We start from the raw sequence: 11,066 nt of genomic DNA, 5'->3' as shown, positions 1-11,066 counted from the left end.
CCCCCCCCCCTTTTTTTTTTTTTTTAGGATATCCTGTCTTAAGTCTACAGGAATTATAATTTTCATTCTAGTGGGATAAGTATTTAATGTGCATTAATAGTGTGCACTCAATGATGCAAATAATTTTTTTTGTGCAAGTTTTGTGCAAATATCACTAAGGAACCAAAAGTAGAGAGTAAAGATCTCTAACATTTTCATGATACCTATAGCATTAGCAATGAAGTATGTATAATAATCCAGATATTAAACAGTTGGGGCTAGAAGTGTCTGCTTTCTTAATGGAAGTTAGTTGTACATAAAATAACAGCAGATCTCTCAGATATGCAAAGTCTACCCCCGCTGCTTGGTATGTATTTTAGCTGGTGACAATCTGACATCAGTTCTAGGAGACTCTGATTCTTATTGCACCTAATTTTTATGCCATTTGACGGGACATTTCTACGCAAGCTCTAGAATTAATATATTAAATTCAAATATTCAATTTGAATATTAAACATCCACACAGAATGCTACATTTTAGCTACTGTGCTCCAAAGACACACACCTGTACAGCCTCACAGCACTGCTGCCGCTGGGCTATTCAGGATTAAGGTTTCCCATCCCACGTCTGAATGACCAGGCACTAATTCTGACCCGGTGTCCCCCCCGGAACAACATCCCAGCGAGTCCAGAGGCACTTTGGGCTGTGGATGAGAACAATCAGACCTGCTTCTGCAATTTAATATCCCCCCCGAGCTCTGCTGCTGCTCTTACCCGGCAGGACCCGCTGGATCCGCACACACTGGCTGTTTGTAAACAGGGCTTTTATGTTGCTGTTGTACACGTGTTGTTCAAAGTGTTTATATTTACTAAAAATCTGGCTCTAATGCAACTTTGATGACCGTACACACAATGGGAGGCCAGAAAGATGGTGTTAAAGATTGGGGAAGTTTTCCTGGTGATTCTGATCTTTTTCCTGCTTATTTACTTATCACATCTTTTGGGGTTTTATTTCCTACATCAAACACTACAACAGCTTTTTATTATTATTTTTCTTTCTTATTTCCCCTGACTTATGTCCTTCACTTTATAATCTCTTATTCCTATCATAAATTCCTTAATATTTTCTGCTTCCAGGTTACTCTCTCCTCCCTACTTCAGAGACAAACTTTACTCCCTCCTCTGGTTCCCTCCCCCCGGAGGAGGCTGTTAAGCGCTGTTGTAATATATTCACAACAAATCCTGGGCACGGCCTCTCCTCCTTTTCTGGAAAAGTGCTTAAAGTTTTTACTGAAGCTGCTGGAGGCAGAGTGATGATAGAGGGGCTGTTCCTATCCGTGTGCCTGTCCTTGCTGAGAAACCCCTCATGTCAGCAGGGTGGCAGCTGTGGAAAACACAAAGTGCAGAATGTGCAGCCTCTGAGGCTATTGCCAAGGAAATGAGAAGTCACCTCCACACGTGTGTCTCAGTACTGCTTTATACTCCTCCGTGAGCCTGGGGTTAGTCCAGACCACTGAGTGCATTAGGTATTTTGATAGAGGGAGTCTCTATGCTGGGAATGGTGGGAGTCTTAAGTGGGAAAGAAGATGACCTAAAGAAAGTCAGGTAAGTCAGAGCAGAATAAGGCAATTATGGGTTGTAGAAAAAGGCTGCATAACAGAGATAATTAAAAGTTGGTAAATTGTTCTCACTGATAAGATTGATTACTCAGGAATTAGTTTGCAATGTATGGGTTTTTATCAAGTGATAAATTATGCTTATCTTGATCTATAGCTACAGACACATTTTAAAGAAGAAAGAATGATTTGTCTTTTAAACAGTACCCACTGAGGTAACACAGCGACAACCTGCTGCTTAAGTCTCTAAGTTAGAGAAGAAAACAGAGACTAATCAAAGTCTAAATCAAGGCAGAAGGTTTTTTTTCTAGATGATATATCTTGTATCAGTATTTGCTGTTATCCTCAATGGAGGAGTAGCTGAATGAAATTCTGGTAGAGGGTATGGTGAGTATTTCACAGAGTGTGGCCATGTGGGGACACCACACAAAGAACGTGGCGCTTTGTGTCACGTGAATGAAGAACAGTTTGTGTCTGTGACACACGCAAGTCAGATATTCCTTAGCACTAGGCTGACTCCAGATAGTTCCCCTGTAGAAACCCCTTTTCCTGACCTAACATGACACCTGTTGGGGTGAGAAAGGCTCTTCATAACTTTCATTTTCTGATCTTTCCTGAAAGTGATGACAAATGGTTTTTTGGGGGGTCCAGGACTTGTCAGAAGCTGAACAGACAACAGCAGCTGATTCCACATACAGTCAGCTCTCTAAGAGTTACAAGTTAATGGTCTTTGATCATTACGGGCTCAGGTCACCACCAGAAAGTCATCCTAGAATGGAAACAATTTGTACCCTGTCATTGCTTCACTCATGGTTCTGCTCATACATAGGGAGGGAGTGATGCCTCGGGATGCTGTGAGAGAAGAGGAGACTTCAGCCAACCAGTTGGACACTCCTGTTCTAACTGGATGCTCTGCTGGCTGACTTTTCCCTCAGCACATCTTCTTGTTACCCGTATCTCATTTTGTTGAACAGAAGCCCACGTAGTATAATTTAAAGTGCTTTTCACCCTTATGGATATTAAGTGGTATTACGAAGAATTACAATTACCCCACTTTTTAAGAACTATCTTCATTATTAGATAAGAAGGGATGATGTCCTGTATATTACTAGAAATAAAAGTACACAGATCTCTTGTTCAGTAAAACAATTAAGCATGTGCTTATAATCTTAATAGATCAGACTGAACATACCTGCTAGCCAAAGGCGTGATGATAAAACAGTGGCTGGGAGCCAGGCAGTTCAAACGAGGAAGCTGATCTGTCGGTTAAACAGCGCGCATGGTTAACCATCAGAGCCAGCTGCCAAAAGGGAAGTGATGAATCTCCTGTCGAGTTAATTTTATTTTTCTGAATGAAGGTTGCCCTGCATTTTGCAGACTTTACTATCCACATGTTCTCTGAACTCTATTTGTCTTAGATGTGTGGATGCTACTGAGATCAGACTGTGTGGATGCACTGTATGTTCTAATGTAGCCTGAGTGTTGAAGAATAAAAAGAAAAATCCTAAGAAGTTACTAACAACTGAAATAACTAAAGCTATGGAATCTATGGCCATACTCGCTGCTAGAAAAAATACAAGTATAAAGCAGATCATCTTCCTTATCTCCATCAATTCCTTTTAACTTTCTCCTTTTTTTTTAGTTACAAATTTTTGGGAAAATTTAAATGACAGATTGTAAATATCTGTAATCCTACAAATTGGAGGATCTTTGGTGTTAAAAAGCTGCACAAATCTTCCCATCAAGTGGAGAGTATTTCAAATAGATTTACTGAACATAGTAGCAGGCTTCTGCTGTTACTGTTGTCTTTTACCATGAACAAACTAATTTGATTTTTAGGCTTGTTAATCAAACATAGTTATTTTTCTTGCATATTTAAATTGTGCACTGAGTTCACCCTTTCAGTGTCTTACTGTCTGAAACCTGCACAGTTCGCATGCTCCCCACTGTCTAAAAGTCGACTATATCCCCTTAGCCTTCCTGTGGCACCTATTTACTGTACTCCCAGTATTGGCTTTGACAGCAGTATTCTCTGAAAGACTTGAAATTATCTCCCTCCACAGCCGAAATCTGCTGTGGCTGCAGGAGCAGGGCCTGCGGGCGCTGGGTCAGGGCGAGACACCAATAGCTAATGCCCTGAAATTTCACCACTGCTGCTCACGTTGGTCTAATTCGAATTATTAAAGAATAATCAGTCTCCAGGGCTGTCAAACCACAGTCGCTTTCAGCAGTCTTGAATTTTAACACTGTGTGTTTGTCTTCCCCCCAGGTTTTTGTTTTATTTGTTTTTAAAGCAGCAGGGGATTCTGAACTGTACACACTGTGGAGAGAGGCAGAAACAGGCGTTGGAGTGGGTGTTCTTTGTGCGCTGCTGCAGTCACTGCAGAAGCTGGCAATAAGCTTGTAAAAGCTACCATTTGATACCTAGCTTCATTCCTTTCATCCATATTTTCCAGCTGCTCTGCCCTTTGGGATTTACCTGTGTTTGTGCTAGAAGCAGCCCACTCACCAGAAACACTCCCTGCCAGTCAGAGGGAGAAGAAGGAGCAGTGGGAGTTTGGGCCTCTCAGAAAACACTGCACAGGATTTTATTTATGTATTTAAACTATCAATCGTATACCTTGCCATAAAACTGGGAGCAGATTATGACTGGTATGAAGGATACGAGCAGTGTTGTTTTGAGAGGTATTTCTGTGAAACGGGCTCAGTTAATTAGCTGAGGTGAGCGCTCCCAGCCGCTGGGCAGTTGGGCTGTTAATGGAAACATACACCCCCTTGGACTGACTTCGTGTTGCTTCCTCAAGAAATGTGCCCAGCCTTTCACTCAATAACTCAAGGTATTTTTCTGATCGCATTTGAAAAAGAAAACGTGTAACATCATTTTGACAGCTACAGGAGGAGGATGACTCGTGACACAAAGCCTTCAGCCTCTCTCACAGTCCTGTCCTTGGGTACCAGGAAGTCCCAGGAGGAGGGAAATCCAAGAACTCGTGCGGTTGGTGGAACAGGATGATAAGCAGATGTGTGCAGTCCTTAGCTCATTAACTATGTTAGCTATAGCTAATTAACGATAACTAATTTGGGTCCTCACAAACTAGCAAGTATTAATTAGAGAGTAAGACTGGAAAAACAAAAGCGAAGACTCGACCAAATGGGGCAAGATTGAGGAGGTACCTCTTTTTGGATATCAGGAGCCTCTTAGGTATCTAGGAGCACTGGCCACTACTAAATTGAGGGGCTAGGGCGAGAGAAAACCAACAAGTCAGGCACTTCTTTGAAGAAGGTGTTTTGCTTCCTAAATGATGATGGTGAGGATGAGAAGGAAAGGATGCTGTGGGAGACAACCTACGGTGAAGTAGTCTGTTACAAAATATGCTCGTTACAGCCAGAGCTGGACCCAGCTTTCAGAGCAGCCGATGATTTCTTCACCTACAGAATACGCAGTATCACTGCAGTAGCTTTATATCAAAGTATACAGGAAATATCTTCCTTCTAGAGACATTTTGTTTCTCTTGGATGATGTTAAATTTTGCTTCCTTTCCCCGTTCTTTGTTCTCAGTGGTCCTTACATGGATCTCATACATTTTGAAACTGTCTGAAAACACTGGAGACTGTTGGGAGCCTTGCTGGCCTGGACAGGCGCCAGAAAATATATTGCTGAATACTGAAATCACAGCATCTGAGATGATTGCTGCAACCCCCTCACATCCCTTTGGTTTGGCTGAAACTCCCAGTGCCCTGGAGGTATCTACTGTGTTGAAGTGGCTGGGAAAGTAGAAAATAATAGCAGCTCATAGGTCAATTATAACATAGCATGAGAAACTCAGCCACATGGTATAAAAATTAAAATAAACCAATTGGATTTGCCTGAGTTCTGAACACTCACTGGAGTACAACTGAGGGGCAGCAGGACTGGGGCAAATCGTACTTCCCAGTTAGACTTGAAGGTAGAAATCATGCAATGGGCAGGTTTTTTCTGTGGGAAATATTCACTGATATCACAGGTTCAGAATGGCTGTTTCACTGTCACTCAGTGCTTCCTGTCTTTTTCAACAAACAAATGTCTATTTCTGTTCATTTAATGGCAAAAACTTGTTTCAAGAGCTAGCTGAGCTTTAGGGGGAGAGCGGCTGTGATTGCATTTTGTGGACATAAAGTCCAGAAATACTGTAGGTTATTTCAGCACCTGAGTATCCAATCTGCAGATCTGTCCTTTTCTTTCTCTTAAAATTCTCAGAGAAACATCGTTTGCCCTAGAGATTGCTGTGTGCTCCTTCCAGTGCAAGTGACAACAGCACACTGTGCTTTCATTAGCTTTGTGCTGCTCTCTCTCTCTAAGATAGATATATATATCTTCAGATAACAGATCTGCTGCACTAATTATAATTTCATCATATGGAATAATTCCAGGTACTGGAGAGTTGCATTAGCATCTTTTTTTAGTTTTATAGTTTATACTGAAGCAGAAACTATTTCCTTAAACTCAGACCTTCTGTAATTTAGCAAGTGCTTTAAAAGTGAGCATGCAGAGCTGTGTGCCAGTCCCTGGCTGCAGCGGTCAGCCTGGTAACTGAACTCTACAAAAGAGGGTCACGTCCACAGAAAGCTCAGGTTTGTGTATGCCCACACAGATACCAGTTCAAGGATGTTCCTCGGAGAGGCTGATCCCAAGTGGCACAGGTTTGCTTGTTCTCCACTTTGTAGAGAAGAAAGGCGTGAAGGACACACCATGCACATTAGCTTTTAAATATGTGGAAACCCATTTCACTGTTCTCCTAAAGGAAGAAATGATGCCTACCAAGTTAAAGGTCAGAAATTCAACATTTCTCATGAAATGTAAATGTTTAAAAATTTAAAGAATGTGTGGATTTTACATAAAAATTCTGAGAAAGTTTGTAAATGGCTCTTAGCCAGTGCTTTGGCCAGGGACCTGGTCGTAACCGCAAGGAGCACAGTGTCAGGGAGCTGGTTGTTCAGCATCCCCAGAAGCCCAGCAGATGGCTGGCCAACAGTCCTGCTCTTCCTCCCCTTGCTCTGGAGACACATCCTGTGCACACCCTGCAGCCAGCCCCGACTGAGGAACACAGGTGCCTCACCTGAGATGGAAAGCACACAAATGCTTGGTGACAATTACACGGTGACAGCAATTCCTATTCAGCGTGTAGAAATCGTGATTCTACTTACTCATTTTGAACCTGAGCGTTGCAGCACCATAAAAAATATTAATAATAACAATAAAAGTAGCATTTGTTAATCACTTGTACCAATCTAAGATTAAGCATGCTGCTAGGCAAATGCTTCTTCTGCTCGTTCAACTGAACCTCTTTGGTGTCTCCTCTCTCTTCTGAAGTGCTGAGAAAGAGGCATGAACTGACTTGAAATCCCAACGCGTTCTGCTGCTGGAATGATAACCCTACACACACTAACATTTGCTTAAATGTTGTGATTTATGAGTTGCAGAGTAACTGACAGGCAAGAAAACATCTACTATATTTTTTAGCTCTTTCTGAATACTGTTGGGAAGACTCTGGGTTGCTATTGAAGTTTATCTGGTTTGGGTTTGGATTTTTGGATTAGAAATCAAAGCCAGGCATGTTGGGAGAATTATTATTTCCATCTCTGATTGGCACATCTGCACATTAGCTTACATAAAAATTTTTGCTTGGGCGTTCTAGTTAAAATTCTTACACTTGAAAGTGTCATTGCATTGGCATGTATTTATGGACCTCTGAGAACGAAGTGGTCTTGAAGACATTTTCCAAGCGATGAAGCATACTCTTAGAAACATTCTAAGTTTCACAGAACATAAGGCACTTCATGAGAAAGCAGCACTAGTCTCCTCCTTTGCTTAGGGCTGTGATTCATGTTTCTTATCACTTGTAATTACACTGCATTCTCCACCCCTGCCTGTTTGTCTCTTAGCAAAGAGAGCAGGCTGTTAGCGCGCCCTTTCCTCAGTCCCTGTAGTTCACTCACTGATGTATTAAGATAAGACTGAAGTTGATGACAATTCTAGTCGGTCCATTAATTTGCAAACTGCAGCAGCTAAGGAACACCCGTGCCCTTCTCCTCTCTGGCTGCTCAGGCAGAACCTCTGACACAGGGCGAACCGCAGCTTAGTCCCACAGAGGTTCCCGTTCAGAGTCAGTCAGAAAAAACAGTATCTTGGAAAAGCGGACTTTTACCAAGGAACCACTTTAAATAATGAGAATAACATACCGCAGCATGTCTTGTTAGCACAACATGGGCTGACATCTGCAAAAGCTTTAAAAAGCTTCTTTATCCCCTGGCAAGCTGTCTGCCACGAAACAGGGGTTTCACCTTTGGCTGGACCAAACAAACTTGTCTCCTCATTTCAGCCTAAATCTGAGCAGGGCGTTGAATAACAGAATTTTAGCAGACAGTTTTCATGGAGGGCTTGCCACTCTTAAAAATACAGGAACTTCCTCCTGCTCCTGTTTCTAAATACCAGCCATTACTTCATAAAAAACATGAATGTACAAAGAATATGATCATAAGCAATTATTTATATTAGAAATTACGCATATTAACTCTTTAGCATTCATTATTCTAAAGTAGATGCCAGTATAGAATTATTAATACTCTTCAATCATAAAATCACCCCTAATCTTGAACACAACAAAAAGGTTTTTAAATGACTGACTAAGAAGGGGACCAAAATCAAGTCCTAAAGTCTTCTAAGACTAATATGCATATTCCTGGTCTCTCCCAGTGCCCAGCAGAGCCATAGAACGAAGGAAGTAGTGAAAATATCCAACAATTTTCTGTATATAGGCGAGGGAAACCAGCGTCTGCTAGAGAAAGACCATCTCATGGTCTCTGGCACACAGAAATACTGTTTGTGACTGTCTATCTTTCAGTATGATTTCATGATAAATCTATATTCGGTGGGTGTGCTCTGGCTCAGGCTGTGAAAGAAGAGACGCGCTGTTAGAAGCTCGTATGTACTCTAAGTGCAGAGGTTTGAATGAGTTATTTGCATCAACTGTACTGATGTTACATCAAAAATTATTGCAGAGATTAGGAAAATAATGTTTCTGAACCTTTCAGCCCACCATGAGTGTGGGAAAATGGAAAATTTGCAGCTTTCAATTAATAGCCTAATGATGTTTTTATGAAAGCAAATGAAAGAAGTACAACTATGTGAAGTTAGTGGTTCCAGACTGATTATTCAGGCTTTGTTCTGTAACCTTTCTGTAACCCTTCTAGATCTGTTCTTGCTTCCTCTCCCCTGCCTTTTTTTTCCCTCCTCCACTCCTGCTTTTGAAGATGAGATTCTTTTCAGATATTTAGTATTTGTGGATTTGTGGGTTGCTTAGCCCATCCCTCCAGTACCCAGGGACTTCAGCGCGTCTCCAGAAGTTCCATGTGGTGTACACCTGCTATCAACTGAGATTCTTCAACAACTTGTAGGAGAATAATTTATGACATCAGTCTAAACATCCCAGGCGTCTTGGGGATGTTAGCAGGCAGTAACAAAGCATGTCCTTTCCTGATAATATTGTTGAATATAACCCGTTAAAGAACAAAGCATGCCAGACTGCAGGGAAATAAAGAGAACTCCCTCTTAGTATTTCCTGGGGTGCGGTGGTACAAATTATCATCTCTCGTAGAAAAGTACCATAGATACATACGAGGAAGATTGTCGAGCTGTTTCTCATTTTTGTAACTCCATGGGTCATGTTCCAAACATAATGCAGTAAAAGAATCATGCTGAGAGTTTTCTCCATTTCTCAGTGATAAAATGAATGGCAAATCAGGCTCTGAATCATGAAGATGACAATGACGACAAGATGTTACTTATCTGGTGGAAATGGGCACAGCTCCTTTGTCACCAGAGCAACTACAGCACTGAGCATCACAAACTGTGTGTGTTTGTGGGAGCTAACCAACACAATATGGGAACAGGCAGGAAAATAAGCTATAAGCTGGGGACATGTTTGTATCAGCTGGTAGGTAATCAAAAGGTTTTTAGAGAGCCAGTGTAGTTACCAGTTAATTCTGCCAGTTGAGCCGAGTGGCTGCTACTTTATAATTTGGGTGAAAGCCTGAGCCGACTGAGCAGAAGCTGTGATCCGCTACAGAGAACTTCTGACGTAAGCAAAGGGTTTGATTTTTGTGCTGCTGTTTATTGCTTTGCATCAAGAGATGTATTTTCTAAAACAGAAGAGATATGGAATATCATTTCACTTGGCTTCCGAAATACACAATATTTGTGATTCTCCCAACAGGAGGACTGTGCCATACGGGCTCTCCAACTTCAGAGGCAGTTTTAGAGGCAAAAGGTCTACAGGGCAGATGCAAAGCACTTTCCAGTCCTCATTTCGGTGTTCTTGTTTGGATGCTCACGACAAACAGTGTCTGCAGTTTTGCAGAATAACGCAAGACAGGAGACGGTGAGTACCTTTTTTTAATATTGCAAACTGTCTACATGATTTGACTATTGAATGGAGATCAATTAATCAAGTTGCACGTGTAAAATGAAACGAATTAACAAATATATTGATTTTAAAGAAAACTCTCATCTCCAGTCGTGGTGGGTTAACCCTGGCCAGCAGCCAAGCACTGACACAGCCACTGGTTCATGTCCCCTGACGGGGGAATGAGTAGGAACAACAAAAGCCAGAAAAGCCAGGTGTCACGATCAAGAGAGTTTAACAGACAGAGGCCAGACCCAGCACACGCTGCTCTGAATTTCCCTTTTGCTGCTTCTTTTTACGATGTGGTAGCTGTGAAACAGCAGATCCCCTGGCCAGTCAGGGGCATGTTTAATACTGCACTGTTTTTAAACGTTTTAGGTTTTATCTGGTCTAATGAAGAGTGTGACATTGTCATTTTACGAATGGCTTGTACAGGCAATTGATGAGAACACAGTGACGAGCTTAGAAAATCTCTCTTCCCCAGAAATCATGGATCAGTAAATGAGACAGAGGAGAAAGACCAATGCAGGGAAGAGGAACACACTTTCATCCAATAGCACAGAGAGTTTGGAGGATTCTGAACAGTCAGGTATGCTACAGATGTTTAACATTGAAAAGAAGTATTAATTTTCCTTAAGTTTGCTTTGTATTTGCAGAACTCTAAATTCTTCCAACTGAATACTATCAATTCTTGCTAAATAAGGGAAGCATTTGGCCCATTAATTGTTTCTTATTTTTTAAAATAATCTTTAGTACACACAGAACGACTACAATCTACCTCATGCTGATAGAGCTCCTTCAGAAGTTGGATTCTTTGGCTATAAGCCAATACATATTTTGGCAACAGTCCCCCTTTTTTCTTTTTTTTTTTTTTTTTTTTTTGGGGAAGGGGTGTTTCTGTTTTTCACTTCGAGAAGGCGAGAGGGTGGGAAGTATAAGTGAGATATTCATGCATTCACAGGCATTTCGTAGACAGCACAAGTAGTTCTCGGCCAGCTCAAGCTTCTCTGCCAATGGAGCCGGTAAGCGT

The 11,066-nt window shown here is 41.6% G+C and overlaps 1 protein-coding gene across 1 annotated transcript in view; it reads left to right on the top strand.

The window, feature by feature from the left end:
• The first annotated feature begins 8,651 nt into the window (after positions 1-8,651).
• The window catches only part of EDN3 (endothelin 3), a 3,699-nt gene continuing 1,284 nt past the window's right edge, over positions 8,652-11,066 (top strand). Inside the window, exon 1 of the mRNA XM_014955563.1 lies at positions 8,652-10,012. Coding sequence (XP_014811049.1) covers positions 9,765-10,012 — 248 coding nt within the window. The 5' untranslated portion in view covers positions 8,652-9,764. The remainder of the gene's footprint in view (positions 10,013-11,066) is intronic.

This window comes from Calidris pugnax, unplaced genomic scaffold (assembly GCF_001431845.1).
Source record: "Calidris pugnax isolate Ruff unplaced genomic scaffold, ASM143184v1 scaffold50, whole genome shotgun sequence".
NCBI lineage: Eukaryota > Metazoa > Chordata > Aves > Charadriiformes > Scolopacidae > Calidris > Calidris pugnax.
The sequence above is the reverse complement of the archived record's forward strand: the minus strand, read 5'-3'. Positions and strand labels throughout refer to the sequence as shown.